The sequence below is a fragment of the Scheffersomyces coipomensis genome (genome assembly GCF_036884675.1).
Source record: "Scheffersomyces coipomensis strain NRRL Y-17651 chromosome Unknown DFJ63scaffold_1, whole genome shotgun sequence".
Classification (NCBI taxonomy): domain Eukaryota; kingdom Fungi; phylum Ascomycota; class Pichiomycetes; order Serinales; family Debaryomycetaceae; genus Scheffersomyces; species Scheffersomyces coipomensis.
The window spans coordinates 1,647,998-1,666,735 of NW_027042892.1; the positions used below are offsets into that span (position 1 = coordinate 1,647,998).

At 30.7% G+C, this 18,738-nt stretch overlaps 6 protein-coding genes and 1 non-coding gene across 7 annotated transcripts; 3 read left to right on the forward strand and 4 right to left on the reverse strand. All coding sequences in view use genetic code 12, as the record gives it.

Annotated features, from left to right (window-relative positions):
- Positions 1 to 1,327: 1,327 nt before the first annotated feature.
- On the forward strand, positions 1,328 to 3,487 carry ADAEC (Adaecp). The gene has a single exon (XM_064904589.1). It carries the CDS (start codon positions 1,445 to 1,447, stop codon positions 3,200 to 3,202), a length of 1,758 nt encoding a protein of 585 aa, XP_064764914.1. The 5' UTR covers positions 1,328 to 1,444; the 3' UTR covers positions 3,203 to 3,487.
- Positions 3,488 to 4,856: 1,369 nt separating this feature from the next.
- Positions 4,857 to 6,563, forward strand: DFJ63DRAFT_333057 (uncharacterized protein; the record flags this gene model as incomplete). The annotated part of the gene is made up of 1 exon (XM_064907785.1): positions 4,857 to 6,563. One exon carries the CDS (start codon positions 4,857 to 4,859, stop codon positions 6,561 to 6,563), a length of 1,707 nt encoding a protein of 568 aa, XP_064764915.1.
- A 114-nt stretch (positions 6,564 to 6,677) lies between these two features.
- Positions 6,678 to 10,304, reverse strand: DFJ63DRAFT_333058 (uncharacterized protein; the record flags this gene model as incomplete). Its single annotated transcript, XM_064907786.1, has 1 exon — positions 6,678 to 10,304. The coding sequence occupies one exon, from the start codon at positions 10,302 to 10,304 to the stop codon at positions 6,678 to 6,680; it is 3,627 nt and encodes a 1,208-aa protein (XP_064764916.1).
- Positions 10,305 to 11,384: 1,080 nt separating this feature from the next.
- On the reverse strand, positions 11,385 to 13,006 carry UGA11 (Uga11p). The gene has a single exon (XM_064906737.1). It carries the CDS (start codon positions 12,959 to 12,961, stop codon positions 11,477 to 11,479), a length of 1,485 nt encoding a protein of 494 aa, XP_064764917.1. The 5' UTR covers positions 12,962 to 13,006; the 3' UTR covers positions 11,385 to 11,476.
- Positions 13,007 to 13,328: 322 nt separating this feature from the next.
- DFJ63DRAFT_27491 (uncharacterized protein) lies at positions 13,329 to 14,666 on the reverse strand. Its single transcript, XM_064904590.1, has one exon. It carries the CDS (start codon positions 14,440 to 14,442, stop codon positions 13,696 to 13,698), a length of 747 nt encoding a protein of 248 aa, XP_064764918.1. The 5' UTR covers positions 14,443 to 14,666; the 3' UTR covers positions 13,329 to 13,695.
- Positions 14,667 to 15,018: 352 nt separating this feature from the next.
- DFJ63DRAFT_t13 lies at positions 15,019 to 15,090 on the forward strand. Its single transcript has one exon. It is a non-coding gene; the product is annotated as a tRNA-Glu (tRNA).
- A 174-nt stretch (positions 15,091 to 15,264) lies between these two features.
- Positions 15,265 to 18,567, reverse strand: DFJ63DRAFT_27504 (beta-mannosyltransferase). The gene is made up of 2 exons (XM_064904591.1): positions 15,801 to 18,567; positions 15,265 to 15,743 (listed from the first exon to the last, which is right to left on the reverse strand). Exons 1-2 carry the CDS (start codon positions 18,384 to 18,386, stop codon positions 15,414 to 15,416), a joined length of 2,916 nt encoding a protein of 971 aa, XP_064764919.1. The 5' UTR covers positions 18,387 to 18,567; the 3' UTR covers positions 15,265 to 15,413.
- Positions 18,568 to 18,738: the final 171 nt, after the last annotated feature.

Below are 18,738 nucleotides of genomic sequence, written 5' to 3' on the forward strand. Positions count from 1 at the left end.
CTTTTTTCTTCTTTAATTTTTACATCTTTAGCCGCTACAGCTTTATATTTTAGAATGTATAATTACAAAGTAAAATAATATAAAAAAAAAATGAAAATATTTCTAATTATGGAAATTGTGTTAATGTGGTAAAATAAGATTAGGTGGAGGAGATGAATTGCTCACTGAGGTAGAGGCTAATTAAAGATGATTTGTACTTATACTATCTCATATTACTTTCGATGATTTATTTTTTAACAACTTAAGAAAATACTCAAAGTGAAATTTTCAATATTTCTATATACTTGTGTAGTTGGTTAACCTTCTTTAGTTTAATGTTTAGACAATTTTTACATTTTTGACTTCTATATGCATATTTCCGACCCGTCGTTAGCTATAATTTGGGGAGGTTTAAGCCTGTATCTGAACTAAAAAAGATTTAAGTTATAGTTTTGCAAAGTTTTGAGGTTTTCGATAGATGTTAGAAACTATACTTTTTTAACGAGGGGTAAAAAGATTTTTTATTTTAGTCACCATCTTCGACAGGGAAATTAAAATCCCTTCAAGGTGATGCAAAATTATTTCGTAATGCCTTAAAAAAATCAGAGGTTTGTGTTGGAACCGTACAGAAGATGGGGGGAAATCCCAGTTGACATAACCATCATCAACTAAGGCTTCCATGCTTGACGAATATTGCCAATCATTCCGCAGATTCAGTTATCAGCAAGGGTGAAAATGTTCATGGTATTAACTTGACTTGTGATTTGATTCAAGTAAAAAATAAACATGAATAAAGAGGCGTAGATGGCTAATGGCAAGACAAAGAGAGGTCAAAACACAAAATAAAGCGAAAATTGTTGCCTAAAACAGGTATTACTATCACGGAATACCGTTGCTAAAATCTTTTAAACTAGCGTTACTCTAACTAATGATATATGTGGAGCAGGTGGCTATACTGACCTGTATAAAGAGATGATTGTTGTTGGGTTTCAAATATACAATTATTTTTTAACTCTGATACCAGTGCTCTTGAGTTTTGTGGATGTGCAAAGACAAATTTTATTTTTTAACTTTTTTCTTTTTTTCTTTTTTTTTTTTTATTTTTTATTTTTTAATTTCAATTTGGTGTACAGTGCATACGCAGGAGGAAGAAAAAGAAAAAAGGAAAAAATGCATAGTTTGGGCTAAGGTATGTAATTGTGAAAGCATAATTATCAAACTGTATTTTCATAAATGCAGGAATTTCTTAGATCAAAGGTGATATATATATACATATGTAATTCTCCTCAATTGATTCTTTTTCTTTTTCCATTTTATTTTTCTATTTTATATATTTTCAAATTAGATCAAAGTTCTTATATTTTCATGGATCAAGATAAATAATTAAAAGATAATTCAATTGCTAGAGTGTTACTAAAATAGTTATCACTCTTTTATTTATCTCCTTTAGATTTCAATCTTTAAAATGGTTTACTCTACCGAAGCTTCTAAATGGAAAGCCTATCAATTTAGCGATCCTTTTGCTGCTGGTTCCTTCTACGTTTGCAATAAGATCGACAAAGTTTTCTGTCGCCCTGATTGTGATGCTAGACCAGTCACTAATTTAAAGTCAGAAATTAAATTCATGTTACACCCTTCTGATTGTATGAATTATGGATATATGCCTTGTGAATACTGTGATCCATTAGTCATTCCTGTTATCGATGTTAAGCTTTTAGTTGAATGTGTTGCAAGTATCAATGCCCAAATTGGATTCTTACACCCTTTATTAGATGAAAATGAAGAAAATAATAATTTAAGAATTAAAGCTAATATTTTAGAATCTAAAAAGGTCAATGAAGTCAATATTTTAAAAACAATTAATAATGCTGGTGGTATTTCAGGTAGTTTTAGAAAATCAAGTACTCCAGTTATAAATTTTGATGGCAAATTTACTAAGGATTTTGAAAACGCCTCCTTATCAAAAAATGATTCTGATCATTATAGATTAGTTGATTTGGCTTGCAGACATTTAGCATTGGCTGCTGCTGTTTCCTTACTTCATCCTCAATCTCAAAAGCCAAGACCAAGTTCTCCAGAAGAAGTCACTAGTCCTAATGATGAAACTGAATCTTCATCTGGACCTAAAAAGAGAAGAAGAAGGGGTGGTGTACTAGGATTTAAAGAATTAGCTGCTAAGTCAAAGCTTTCTGCTTGGCATTTCCATAGAGTTTTCAAATCTGTCACTGGATTAACTCCAAAAACTTATGGTGATAAATGTTGGGAATTCGTTAAGAAATATAAAGAGTCACACCCAGAATTAATTGGCTTTTCAGAAAGTCCATTAAATTCTTCTCCATCTAAAACTCCAAGCATTGTCGGAGGTGATCAAACTCCAAGAATAGGTTCTCAATCTTTAAAAAGAAGATCAATTCCGGTTTCTCCTGAATCTACAAATGGTGGTCAATATCAACCATCAAATAAAAGGGTCAAACTTCAATCTGAACCTTATAGCTACAATAACAATAATATCAATGATAATATTAATAGTAATATTTATTCGGTTGATGGATTTATGTTACCAAATAATGTATCGAATCCTCAAAATGGATTATTAGGATTCCCAACCAATACAAATATGGTTGGCAGTATCTCAAGTCCAATGATTGTTGCAACATCGAATAGAGAAGAACCTAAAATAAAGATGGAAGAGATAAATCAATTCTCTATGCCTATGCAGAATTCTAATGATTCTATAAGCAACGCTAACTCCTATTCGTCGGTTCCAGATTTAGCTAAACCTCCTTCAACTTCTTTGTTTCCTCAAAATGGTTATAATAACAAAGCTAACATCGATATGAACAGTTCCACTTTTGATTTCAATGAGTTTTCAGAAGAAGCTAAAGTACTCAACAATCCATCAATGAATACATTTAACCAAGTGGACAATATGAAAACCATACCTTTATCCAATCAAACGCAGAGTGTAAACACAACTGAAACTGATTTTTTTAATCCAAATATGAATTATATTAACGATTCACAAATCAACAACTATGCCTTTTCTATACCTAATGACAATAGTTTCGGAAATTTTCTTAATGGTATTACATTTGATGATAGTCATTTAACTAATGGCTTTGCACCAAATACATTCACTCCTAATTTCGAAGGAATTTCAATAACTGATAGTGGATATGGTGCTGGTTCTTTTGGTGTGAATAATACAAGTTGGAGTCCTTAGAAGGATGTTTCTAACTATGGGTCAAGGTTTCATTTTGGTATAGCTGTTGTATTATTAACAAACACAAATAAGCGTTAGGTTTTTTTATAGAGGTATGGTTTGTTTTGTTTGCGGGCTTTCAGTTTTTCAAAGTATAGTATTACAAGAGTGGTGCAGCGTTTATACTAGTGTGTTGATATTCTACTATAGTATTAAACGCTGTTTATATCTATATATTTATTATGTTTATTATTTATTAGTTAGTCATTCATTTAATTTATTTATAATTTATTTATTCATTTCTTTTCTTTAATTTTTGTAATGGTTATCGTTCGATAGTTGTAGTAGGTAGTTCTATAAATAGTAGTATTGCAGTACTGTTTTACCATCTCTTGTAAATCTTAACTTTAATTGAAGAAGTTAAACAGGAAAATATAAACAACTTTTGTCACGGAAGGCTATGAAATCGTATCCAATTCCAGTTTTAGCCATAATGTTTTTGAATTTTTTTTAGCCGCCAATTATTGCGCTCAGTTAATTTATGCATTGTACATAATACATTTTGCGTCCATAGTTTAATTTAGGTTTAACAAAACGGAAATCCATGTAAACATGGTCTGACATGATATTTAATTCCTTGTCGTTGTAATAAACACAAAAGGTAAGTCTTTTCATTTTAAACTCAGATTTAAATGTTCAGCTAAAACTAAACTTCGAATATGTGAATACTGCATGAAGAAGTAAATGGAATCAGGATTCTATTTTGGAGAGGAAGGTTGGTAGACTTTCACTTCAAAAAATTTCATAACCATTACATCTTCTAATACGTAACCTACCGAACATTGCATAACCTTGGACTAAGTGAAAAGGAATTTATTTTAGAATAGTGGGCAAACTAAAGGGTCATTAGTACTAGCTTTCAAAATTAATTCCACATTTTTTAATGTCATGATCCTCGGATCTTCTTGCATTGCACGAATTTTAGGGTGGAGAATTCAACTTTTAAAAACTGTTATTTTTTTTAATATTGATCTATATATCATATGGAATGAGGATATAACTCTTTTATTCGATGAAAGGTTCATGTAATACTTCGTTACCAACAAGCGAAGTGTTTCTATTAATTTAGATCGGTAAAAGTACAAGTCCCCTCTTTTAGAATTATAAAGGATACGAATTGGCAACACTAAGAGACCTACCTTATTTCATTTTATGCAAATATTTGCCAATAGCTTGTTTCTTATCTCAAATTAATAAATGACTCTTATAAATTCTCTCTCCCTGATTTAACTAAATTAAGCTTTTAATGGTTATTGGCACTTTCGAAAAATATGAGAGACGTAAAGTAACTATGGCTAGTAAATTGGTAGCAATAAATAGAAACTTTTTTAGAACAAAAAGCCGACTCATAAACCAAATCTTGTCTAGTCTAAAAGTATAACTTTGTTTGAGAACTACAATTCAAGTCAACTAAAGCTACTTGATCCTATTTCTATAGTTTAACTATTAAGAAATCTTTTAAACAGTATTAGTGAAAAGTTAATAATTGCTTTTAACTATAGTAATTTTTTCAAGTCGTGTGCGCACCAAGTTGTGGCACTATCTCTAAGTAAAGAAATCAGATCTATATTATAGAAATATCAGGCATCAGATGTTTGCTATATTGCTATCTTAAATGCCACAAATTAGAGAAATACCTGGCATGTTTTATGATGAAGAAAGAGGGAAGTACTTCAAGATCACAAATGGAAGCTTAAGAAATGATTCTAAAATTGATAAATATCACAATAATGAAGTACAAAAGGTGAAGAGACAGAAACGATACTATTCTGAAAGAGACAAGTATGATAAGAATGTGACTGATTTGCATAGACTCAACTTAGATGAAGTTGATTCAGACCGATTTTTGAATGCTAGAGAATATTACAGCTCACAAGTATTAAACGATGACATAAGAGACATATTCAAGATTAAAACAGGACAAATAAACCTTTCCCATGACTCTCTTTCTCGTGATAGAATATCTTGGTTAAAGCAAGGGAAACCAAAGGAAATAGTAACACGCGAAGAACAAGCAATGAAATGGGGGACTAAAGTTTCCAGATTGGGTAATTACTATTTTATTTGTTTTTACTTCCTGGCAGATAAATTGGAAATCCAATTTACTACAGCTACTCGCAACATTCTTAATAGTAGGAAAACTTTGGAATACAAAATTGATAATCCAATAGAAGATCCTTATTTTGTTGAAGATGATTCATATATAGATAATTTTGTATGTGATAATGCTAAGTTTCTATCGGGCGTTAAATTTCAATATTTAAGCATTAGTTATATTCCATATAAGTCAAATTCAGTTAATGTTTTTAAATTTACAACTGTGCACATTGGTCAAAAAGAAATCGATCATACGTATGATCTCTTCAGGGTCATTTATCAAGAATGTGGAAAAATACTGAAAGTACGGAAAATGTTTTCATTTAATGTGTTTGACACTAGGGTATTCGACGAAAGTCATGCTATTGAAGACATAGGGTATATTAACTCTATTCTTAAGTCGGACGATGCAGGACATCGAGAAGCTGTGGAAGACTTCTTTAAGGCTTTCAATACAAAGAAGTATTTTGATTTCAAAGAACAAATGAAAGATGATAAGCTGGACCGGACCATAGTGTCTTTTACTTCTAAGAATGAAATCGTATTTCAATCGCTTGAAAATATTCTCTTGATTGTTAAGTTCGAAATGCTTAATGACAAGATAAATTTTACTAGCTGCAAAGCTCATGATTTGAATTTGGGATTTTATGGAAAAATTGAAGGATCAGTATTTACCGCTAGACGAAATGAAGAATCCGTATTTAAATATCACAACGGTAGATTTTACTTACCAATAGATAAAGATGAAGTTGTGGTTTTAGAAAAAGAAAACTTGAGAAAGAATCAAACAAGACAGATGATTAAACGAGGAAGTGACATTAAGAAATGGTTTGTGATAGGAGATAATACTATACTTGTTGTAAAAGCAACTTCAATTTGCATGCTTCATTTTAATATTAATGATGTTGATTCAAGGGGTATTGCTAAGTCTAAGTCACTTACCTTAGTCAAAAATTATGCCAATGATAATTGTAATCAAGATTTTTTAGTTGTCAAAAATCACTTAATATTTAATGAATCAACCATTGATCTCGTGGCTATAAATCTTCTGAGAGTAGAAGATGGAACAAATATTACAAGATTTAAAATTGAATGTGATGTGAAGGGTTATTATATCGATAATTTAGTTGATCTTTCTGATCAATCTGATGGTATAGAGATCGCATGCCATTATAGTCATCCTACGATCGCCAAGAAATATATACAAGTGTCATGTTTTTTATAGAATAGACAATGGTTATAGAGAACTTAATTTACAGTTTGGTTGGTTATAATTATTCATAATTCGTATATTCTCAAGTAAAGATAAACTTTTCTCTTTTCTAATAAATATGGATCATTAGACCAAACTTAATACAAGCTTCGATAACTTTTTATTAAAGTCATGGAATCCTTCAGTTTTATCAGCCTTCTCCTGTTGTGACAGCTGCTGTTGTTGTTGTCGTTGCTGTTGTTTTGTTCGATACTGTTGTTGTAAATTAAACAATTGATTGATTTCTTCAAATGTATTATCCACTTTATTGATTAATTCAAGATTTCCTAAATTCTTAGCCGGAGTAAACACTTTCAATGTTTTCGTTTTATAATTATTATTAGGCTTCTCTGAATTTTTTTTCATATGGAATAAAGACGTATCGGGGAAATATGATCCTAATGGTGATGATAATGAACTTGAGATTTGAGGATTTGAACCATTACTTGGAGTTTCGGGCTTTGGTGGATTAGCAGTACTAAATGAAGCGCGATGATAAGCATCATTATCAATTGTCATTTCAATTAATTTAATTTCACGAGCTCTTAAACTAATAAACACAGTTCTGGATACGATTTTACTATAATCGAAATTATTTTGATAAAATAGTAAATCATTTCTCATAGCACTCATGACTTGAGTTTCTAATTTAGGATTAACTGGACATGATTGAATATTAAATTCAGATCTAAATTCATCTGAAAATGCCACATTGGGGGATAATGCCAAATGTTTAAAAATTGGATGAGATGATAACCCTTCTCCTCCATCATCATTACCTAAATCCAAATTATCAAACCCGGATGAAATAGTACTTTGATCATTAATAAGACTTTCAGCTTCATCAATATCAACAAAACTCTTTTCATTATGAATGATGGGTGAAATTTCTAATATGTGAGTTTCCTTTTTGGATGCAGCAGTTGGATCTTGAAATTTCATTTTCATAATCTCTTCACATTTCAGTTGAATAATAGTCTTATTATGTTCATTGACATTTTTAATAAGATTATCATCAATTAATGGTGAATAAACACTTGTCTTTGATCTTTTAATGGCAAGATTCTTATTCAAAGTAGAATTATGATTTCCATTATTGGAATTATTAGGATTAGAATTTGAACTACTATTCACCTTGATTGTATTTGAACTTGAAAAATTCTCATCACTAAGATTATTACTTTCATTATAACTTTCTTCCAAGATTTCATTATTCATATTATAAAGATCATACATTGATTGAGTTCGGGATAATTTATTTGGAGTCAGACCATAAATATTAGACATGACATTACCCATCCCATTTTGACTTGAATTACCATTACTATGAGCAATAGGGATATTGGCTGAATGAGTAGTCCACGTAAATTCTTCTTGTTCAATGGCTGGAGATGGACTTCTTAAGGATTGAATTGAATTCCGTTTAGGTATACTTCCAAAAGTAGTTGGGGGTGGAGGGAAATAATCACCATCATATCCATAATTTGAAGATATACTACCATTTCCATGATGAGGTACACCACTTGAACTACCAGCATATACTGAACTGATGGAATTCTTCCATTTATCCATAAAACTACTACCAATCTTAGGAAGTGAATATGATGATGAATAAGATGAGCTTAATGAGGATGAAAGATAAGCCAATGAAGATGATTTAGATAATGATGATGATATTTGTGCTTTAGAAGTTGCATTCACCGGTAAGACTATAGGTATTCCCTTTGTAATACTACCATTATGAACAGAAACTTCGATATTTTCTCTATTTGGAGTTGAAGTTGATGTACTAGCAACTGATTTTCCAGGAATTTCCCATCCCTTGGCGGTTGGTGATGATCTACCAAATGAATTATCGGAAGAACTTACTGAGGTGGAGAATTGAGTTGATCGTTTGATGGGTATAGGATTGATGGATTTGGCTGGTGATGAAGGTGTAGTGACATTATTATTACTACCTGAACTTGTATTTGAAAAAGTTGATGGTAATCTTGGTGGTGGATATGGTCTTTTACTCTTTGGTGAGGTTGAACAATCATTTTCATCATATTCGAATGATTTAGTCTTATTTTGTGGAATATGTTGCTGGCTATCTTCTTGATGACGAAGATCGGGTTGTTGTCTTTGCTGTTGTTGTTGTTGTTGTTTTTGTTCTAAATGATTAACTTCATAATCGTCGACATCAGGAGTATTTGAATCAGGCACTATACCATTTATAATGAATATTAATTTTTTAGCCACTACTGGATTTCCCGTCATAAGCACTACTCTCGTAACTTCTCTAACTTTTGAATCTGTCACGTTATGATAAGGTTTAACACTTAACAGTTGTCTCATGGGAATCAATAATGCTAATAAACTTGCTAAGAATGTATTATTATTAGCATATGATGTCAAATCTGTACTTCCAGTATTAGTGGTATGAAATGAAGAATTTGAATTATAATTAGTTAATGAATTATTAGTGGCATTTTGTAAGAATGATTTACCATCTTTAAATTCTAACCAATTTAAAGTTTCCAATACCCAATTTAAAAATACTGAATTATATTGGGTATTATCATCGATTAAACAAGATTTCATTAAACTATTTGTATTGATTAATTTAGGAATATTTGAATCATAATGGATTAATTTAATTAATTTTAACATTTGATTATTTAAATCCAAATCATTTTGTAAGATATAATTAGGGAATTGAATTCTTTTATTAATAAGATATGAACATGAACAAAGATTATTTTCATTATCATATAAGCAATTATTATTTAAAATTGATAATAATTTCTTATAGATTGATTTTTGGAGAAGGATTAAGAAATGAGAAATTTCATCCCAATTATTGACTATGACATCATTGATATCATTTAAAGAATCTAACGGAATAACTATCCCAATAGAAAATCTACTATTGATATTACTTGATGATTTAGAGTTGGTGGTGGTCGGTATTATTGGATTGGATGATGAGGATAGATTTCTAAAGAAGGGGAATTTTTTGATATTAGTTGCACCAATCGGTAAAGCAGAAGTGGGATGCCAATTTATATTTGAATTTATTGAAGATATATCAGTATGGGGATCTGTGTTTTCCACATCACAGATGGAAAATAATCTCGTTATTAATACTGCATTATAAGGTCCACCGATAAGATTGTTTATGGAGGGTAAGACATGAAGTTTAGTTGAACAATTAATCTCATTACTGGGTACACCACATCCAAACATATAATCATTTAATTCATTTGAATTATGATAGATCTTTGAAGGGATGATAGTTTTATGATTATGCTTGGAATATGATGATGATGAAGATGAATATGGTGATGGTGGAGGGATGGGGGATACAGGACTTGTGACTTTATGATAACTACCACCAGTAATAGTATTTATGGAAGATGAAGGGGAAGGAGTTAAAGAAGCTTCAGATAAAGAAGAATCATAAAGAACTTGTTTTGATCTTAAACTTCCACCATCTTGAGATACGATGACTCTAAAGAATTTATTATTGAATTGATATGGTTTTAATTGATTTGGATTATGAGTTCCATATAAGATTTCTCTTGCATATGAATCATCAAATGAAGGATTATTTAAACTAGGATTGGTTGGGTTCGGTACTGATGGAGAAGGGGAAGGATTATTGGAAGACAAGCCATGATGATGATTGTTTAAGCTATTGGTTGGAGTCTGTTTGAACAAACGACCCAACATGGTTGATGATGATTGTTATTATTATTAATTATGTTTATATTGTTATGTTAGTTCCACTTAAAAGGGAAGCAGAAAGAAGGAAGAAACACACTCGTACACTTGCGTCGGACTAGATTATTGATTATTATTGCAACACATGGCGTAAGTAATGGGTAAATGATATGATATGATATGATAAAGTAAAGTAAAGTAAACGAAAGGGAAGTGAATAAATGGGTGTTGGCTGTAAATGCAATTCTTTCTGGTTTTAAATTGCCTTATTATTTTTATTTTACGCTCTGTCTGTCTGTTTTGGTACAGGCACAAAAATTATTTAATGTGAAGATCAGACGGATATGTTATGGTACTATGGTATACGAATAGATTGACAGTGAATAAGTTTATATAATGAATTATCAGATGACTTGGGTACGACAGAATATGTTTGTTGATACAATCGAAAGGGATGACAATAGTTACTAATAATAATTACACTTTATTTATATACTTAGAAAAAGAAATTAAAACTACGAATCTCTAACCGTTAACGTAGTAAACTAATTAGTGACAATTTGTGGCTAGAAACAGTAACTATGAATAGAGAGTGACTTATACATATATTACTGGTTAATTAAGTCATTCATCGCTACTTATATCCATTTTAAATTTGTTTACTTATAAACTTCACCTGTTTAAACGTGTCAATGATATTTCTACCATTGACAGATCACAACAACTATAACACGTAAACCGATATAGGCTTTTTTTCACAAGGACTAGTTACATATATATACATTAACCAAACAAACCCGCCTCTGTTTGCTATTAGGTTATTTTTGTGATTTTAAATCTTTCACCAACCTGTCACAAACAGATATATTTGTTACATACCATAATTTTATTTACCTACTGTTGTTTAATTAGTTACCATATGTTCATAACTATACACTAGGAATGATATATATATGAAACAGCACCAGATGAGATGAGTATTTGGTTATTACTAATGACTTTGTGCTTCTAACGGCTTAAGAGATGACTGGTCTGTATGACACAATTTTTAGTCAGTAAACAGGAATCAAGAAGCGCATTCAATTTCCGGTTTAGGAGAAATGCCTAATTGGGTAAGTGATCGTGCAACACCATATATTTAATATGTATATATATATATATATATATTAATAGTCTTTTTCTTAAACAGCTTTAAAAGAATCTTCTAATACTTGTAATAAGATATCAGCATGTTTAGCTTCAAATGTCAATGTTGGTCTTAATCTAATTGCAACATCTCCACAAGCTCCAATATTAACTCCTCTCTTACGACATTCTAATAAAATATTATTTCTAACTTCAGCATCATAACAATCCCAGGCAATAAAAGTACCATATTTTTCCCCTCTTAAGTTTAATACTTTACCAGGATACTTATTAATGATTTGTTTCAATCCATCATATAAATAATCACCCACTTGAGCTGTCTTTTCTACTAAATTATGTTTGGTAATTTCTTGATAAATTGATCTAGCAATAATAGCTTTAGATGGATCTCCACACCAAGTATTAAATTGTCTATAAGGTTGATTTGGTTGTAATTCAGGATTACTAAAATAAAACCCAGCTGCTTGGAATTTTTTCGAAAATGTAACCATATCTGGTGGAGTAGTTAAATTCCAATGTTCATGAGCCCAAAATTTCCCACTGGCTGCAACCCCAGTTTGAACTTCATCAACAATCATTAAAATATCATGTTTCAATGTAATATCTCTTAATCCTTGGAAAAAGAATGAGGAAGCATGATTATCCCCTCCTTCAGATTGAACGGGTTCAACAATTATAGCCGCGATTTTATGAGGTTCATAATCTTCGACAATAATTCGTTCAAATTCTTGTAAACATCCAATTTCTTCATCATGGTTTTCCTTTATGAAATCTTGTAAAGGATATTTCAAACTTGGGAATGGAGCTTTTGGCCATGGGAAAGCAGGAATATCTAATTTATGAATAGCTTTAGATCTTGTAGTTGATAAGGATCCAAATAATCTTCCATGGAAACCTCTATCAAATGATAAAATAACCATATCTGAAGCACCAGGAGCTTCGTTATTCATTACACTTGATAATTCTTCACTTGTGAAATCTAATGAACCACGTTTATGAGCATGTTGATACATGAAGGCCGCCTTATACGCAGTTTCATTCGCATCGGAACCACTTAATGCGGTCCAAACTTTAGTCATACTTGGTGGTGCAGCTGCCAAGATACCTTCTTGTAAAATTTGGGCATAATTAGTAGATGGGAAACAAGCTAAAGCAGGACGATCGATTAAAGCATATAACATATCATCCGATTTAGCAGCTTCAATTAAAGCAGGATTATTATATCCTAATGGAATAGAAGCAATTTGACAATAAACATCTAATAATTTATTTCCATCAGCATCACTAATATAATTCCCTAATGATTTGACATAATCAACTACGAAATAAGTAGCTCTATTATCAAACACATTCCCTAATTCATCATTATAAGCTTGAGATTTTGGACCTGGGATAGAACTGGTAACTAATTGAGGTGAAATTGGTTCTTCAGGGAAATATTGAGCTGCCACAGAGGATGAGAACCTCGTGGATAATTTATAAGTCTGACGAAGACTTTTTTGAACACTAGCTCTAAGCATTGAAGATATAGATATCGATAGAGAAAGAAAGAAAGAAAGAAAGAAAGAAAGAAACACTTATTCTAAAAAACAAATTTCAAGTGAAAAATTATGATCTATTTATGGTATTAACTTCGACTTTGATTGACTCGAGTGTATGTGCTCCACATTTTTTCTTTTTTAGGATGTCGATTCCCGCAAACAAACAACGTTGGCGGATAATTGCCTTACAGGCTAAGATTTTCAATGGGCTGACTTGGTATAATATGTTTTTACCCAATAAATGAACCCAAGATTATCCCAATAATGTCTATGACACATCTCATCCTGTAGAACTAAACAGTTTATAGGATTATAAGTCCCGTTGAAATACAAATATAGTTATAAGGTTAACTCTCACTAAAAAAAGGTTTCTTAGCGGCATGTCAAAAATTAGCTTATCGTAAAATATTTTATGATTAGCCTTGTTTTATATGCACACCAGTAACCATAAAATTGCAAAAAATATTAATCAATTGCAAATACTTACAAGTTTAATCAATTTTACCAAATATAAAATTTTCTTAATAAATATAAACTATATAAAATCAAAATATTTCAATTAACCATTTTATTCAAATAAATTCATACTCCCTTACAGTAGAATTTAAATGAAATAGAACAAAAAATAAAAAGAAAAAGAAGAAAAAACAGTTAAATGATAATTTGAAATAATAAATAGTAATAATCTTCTTCAAAATAATAATGACATAAACCTAATCACGTTTCCAACGGACTTGATTTGGTTGTCTTGCATAATAAATTCCACCAACTTCAATGTTTGTATTCCATTGATCAATATAAGAACATAAAGCACTACCAAGAGCAATTTCTCTCGGCATTTTAGATTCATCAATTTTTAATGTAAAACCATTATCCCCATTTGGAATTACTTGACCAATCCGTTCTCTAATTTCTGATTCTTTTTCACCCAAGTTATAAACTTTTTCAAGCCATTTACCTCTTGAAGTCCATTGATATGTAAATCCATCAGCTAATGTAAACATTCTATAAGTATCATTTGCATCAACTCTATGACCAATAATATGCCAACCTAATTCAGAAGCTGGAACATCAGGAGCTCTAATTAATAAAACATTTGATCTTAAACCAGCTCTAACATCAGCAACAGGTTCATCTTCACCATCAGGACCAGTACCAGTAATTGAACTTGAATACATTCTATAAGCACCTTTAACCGCCCGTGATCTTAGGAACCAAAATATTTTCTTACCAGGATCATTTTGTCCCATTGGTACTTGACCTTTTTCAGTATCATAAACATCAAAAATTTTAGAACCTGAACCAAATCTTCTTAAGATAGCATATTGGGAAATTGAATCTTCATTCATTTCAATAATATTTGGAACATATCTTGAACCAGCTCTATGAGGTGAAAAAACTACCGCCTTAGCTAAGACCACTGGTCTCATTAATGGAGTAAGAATTAATTCAATTGGCATGATTTAATTGAATGAATTATTCTTTTGTAAAATGTGGTATATGTTAAATAACTTAAAGCAAAAGACAATAGACTGGGTGGGTGATAATTTTAACTATAAGAAGTCTATATGGAAGGAAGAAGAAAGAGATAGAAAGATATAAAATTTTATAAAAAAGAGAATTCATTTTTTTTTATACTTTTTTTAAAATTTAGACGCTAACTATTTTAAATCATAATTTTTATCATCCCCACTTTTTATTTTTCGCTAAATCAAACTGAATTCCTGTAATATGGTCTAGAAACAATCAATTATTCTATTTTACTCTAATTATATCTTAACAATTTATTTAATTCTACAACCATTAAGCTAGTTTGGATAAAATTTATGCAAAAAAATAATGATTTCACTATAACTTCATCAAAACTAAGCCAAATCTTTCAAAAAGAGCCTTGTTCTATACCTTCTCTCATTTCAAGATATCTAATATCCACAAACCCCACCAAAAAGGTCTGTAAAAGTCGAAATTTGGAAAATAAAATTTGAGTGGTATCAACACTTCAAAACAACTAGTTTTAAAAAAATTGCAGAAATTTATCCGATATAGTGTAATGGCTATCACACGGCACTCTCCATGCTGTGATCCGGGTTCGATTCCCGGTATCGGAGTTTTCGAAACAAAAATAAATATCATTTAATTTTTAATGCGACTATATGAGAGAAGAAGACAATCCGAATTGTTTTTTTTTTAAATTAGCTGCAAACTACACTTTATCAATACAGTTTCAAAAGGAATCTATTAAATCTATCAACAGAAAGGATTGGTGAAAGTGTTATATAAAATATGTATAGATGAATATATAAACAACCACCTATATATAAGCGAATGAATGGATGGATATTTAATTATGCTGTAATATATGACATTATACCAGAATGTCCCCAAATATTATTGTTTTTGTTTATTTATTTTATGTATTGTGAATGTTTGTTTATGTGATTGGATTCATGTTGGAATTTCCTTTCTTTGGTACAGGTTTGACTTTACCAGGGTTTGAATTGGGTGATAATGGTGGATCGACTGGAGCAGCTGGTTGTTCAATTGATGGTTGTGGAGGAGGTTTAGGTTTTTTATATTTATCAAATTTTGGATTTGAAGATGGAGGAACTATAGGTTCAGCTTTTAATTTAGGTACTGAATTTGATGAGTCAGGAGATGTAGCTTTTAATTTAGGCTTAGGTACTGATTTTAAATTTGGTGAATCTGAATCAGATGGATTTGAAGCTAAAGGTTTCAATTTTGGTAATGGTAATGGTTTTCCCTTTGGACTTAATGGTGGATCTGAAGCTAATGCGTTCAATTTAGGTAATGGTTTTACATTTGCATTTCCCTTTGGACTTAATGGTGGGTCTGAAGTTAAAGGTTTCAGCTTAGGTAAAGGTTTGGCCTTATTAGATTTTGGTACTGTGGATGATTCTGATGACAAGACTGGATTTGGTCTACCCTTTTGAGCTTGTTTTTGACTTTGACTTTGACCTTGAGCTTGATTAAGTTTATTAGAACTAGACGAAGATGATGGAGGGTATCTATTTATAGTTGGTAAATCACTATTTCCAGAAAGTGGCGATGTTGGTCTAGTATTTCCAGGTATAGACTTACCTGGATTTGGTCTTGTATTTTTCTTTGGTGGAGATGAAGCAGGTTTATTTTGAGCTCGTAATGGACTAATAGCAGGTTTAGCATAATATAATTCATTTTGATAAGCTTGAATTTCATTATTTGATGCCGTATCATCATTATCCAAGAAAATATCATAATATTTATTTCTATAATCATCATTTTTATGATAATTAAATAAACTCTTTGATAATAATCGATCTTGTTCATTAGCATATGCTTGACAGAAATCAGCTGAACTTTGTAATGCACAAAGTATATTATCATTATTGAACCCTAATTTTGAATTTGCTCCTGCTACACTTTGAGGAATTTGTAAATATGAATCATCACTTTGATCTGATTGAGATAAGAATAAAGAATTTAAACTTAAAACTTGATTTAATAATCCTTTAATATTAATCGTATGAATAGTGAAATCACTAATTGACATAGATAACGTTAAATAATCATCGAATTTCCATGATTTATAATCATGATCATTACCTTCATTTGTAGTTCTAATTGACCATGAAGAAATCCCATTAGGAATTAAAATACTACTTCCTGCACATTGGAATTGAGGATTAAATAAATCCCATCCAATCAAGGGGATATTAAATGATATTGATGATGACACATGACTTACTCTATAAACATCTTCATAAGTATATGCATCATCATTCTCATTGGATCCGAATAATGAAGGTTGTTTAACTTTAATGGTATCCTTAACCACTATAACTAAATTTGGTCTATACATATTTGATCCACATCCACATCTATCAATATGTGCTCTAGCAAAACCTAACCAAATTTCTCTATCGGGAGGTAAGAAATCATTAAGATGGAAAGGAGTTTGAGTGGACATTAATTCATTTAGATTAACTAATTGTGTTCCACCTCTTAATGGACCAATTCTTGCCATAGGATGTAAATCTTTATTTAATCGATAATTAAATCCACAAATCCCATCTTGTAAACTACATTTCAAAGTTTCAAAATTAGCCCATCTATAGACGAAATAAAGATAATTATCAAATGTATGTTGAGTTTTTGAAGATTGGAATGATTTGAAAGGAGTCCAATTCTTTTGAGTACGTTGACGAGGTAAATTTTTGATTTTTAATTCCAAAACTCGATTATATTCTCGATTGGTATAATCTTTATCCATTACATCCATATTTTTCTTCCCAGTTTGAAATTGCCATGGCCAACATACAAACATTGATCTATAAAATTGAGGTTTTTGAAGGACATATTCATCACTATCATCATCGAATCCAATTAATTTCCGATGATATGAATTGAAAATAATCATAGGTTCTTCATATCCAAAAGTATTCTTTACCAAAAGAATTCTAGGATCTTCAGGTCCATAATATTTCCCAATCGTATTATCATAATCATGATAAAATGGAATAGGTAAGAATTGCGGGAATTTCATAATTCTAAATTTTTGATCATCAGATGGAATAACTAATTCTGTATTAGTTAATTCTTGCCAATTTTCATTAAAGATTTGAGCATACATTAATGATACAATAGGTTGATTTCTGACACCTCTTGGAGCATATAAAACACGAGATATCATAAGATGAACACCATATTGTTCTAACCATACCGATGAACCAGCTAATCGATACCAATAATGTTCGATTATATTATGTTTGAATTGTAATTTTAATTCAGTAATGAAAAATGGAGCTACTTCTTGATAATATTTATTATGAGGTAAGTGATCTAAGAAATGGTGTAAGATCTGTCTCATATTTAAATCGACATGAACAGGATTATCCAATTCGATGGGATTTATCACTTTTAAATCCTTACATTTATTCAAATCCATTTCTATATCAGAATCACTTTTGAATAACGTAAGATTAAATGGTTTATAAGTTGATTGACTTGGAAATAAACCAACATCTTGAATATTATTAACCAATATAGATTGAGGTAATTTGACTTTCCCTCGTTCTGGGTCAGTATTAACGATAGAAGAATCCTTAAATAACGATGGATTATCAAGGATATATTGTTTTGGATCTTTTAAATTGATACCATTAGGGAAAATCAATTGAGATGTAGTGACAAACTCCTTAGTGATTGATTTCCAATAATTTGAAGTAGATAAACTTTGAACTTTGGTCTTATCATAAAGATCCTTTATGATATTATGATAATCATTTTTATGAATTTGATGTTGTTCTAATTTATAAGTACTTATCCCTATAATGGTTGATATGAATAAGATCACCAAGATTAAGGTTGCGTAGAACACAGTAAACCTTCGAAACAATCGTACCATGGTGATAGGAGTAGGCTCATTAACCGATATGAACTATGATGATGATATTGTACAGTTGATATGAACAAGTATGACCAACGGGTTGATAGTCTTGGCTTTCAAACTTTATGGTGTGTACCTGGGAGATTCCAAACAATGATCTCATAGCTTTTGTACACGACCTTTTTTTTTTTTTTTGCTTCATAATAAAATGGAGCAACAGCAACTGGTTTTTCAGGGCGAATAGATACAATTTAAACTTTATGATTGCAAAAATCACTATACCGATGATCCTATTATCTGTCTACAATATTATTTTGTTATGTTAATGTATGTATTAATACTTTAGCTATACACTTACACTTTTTCTCTG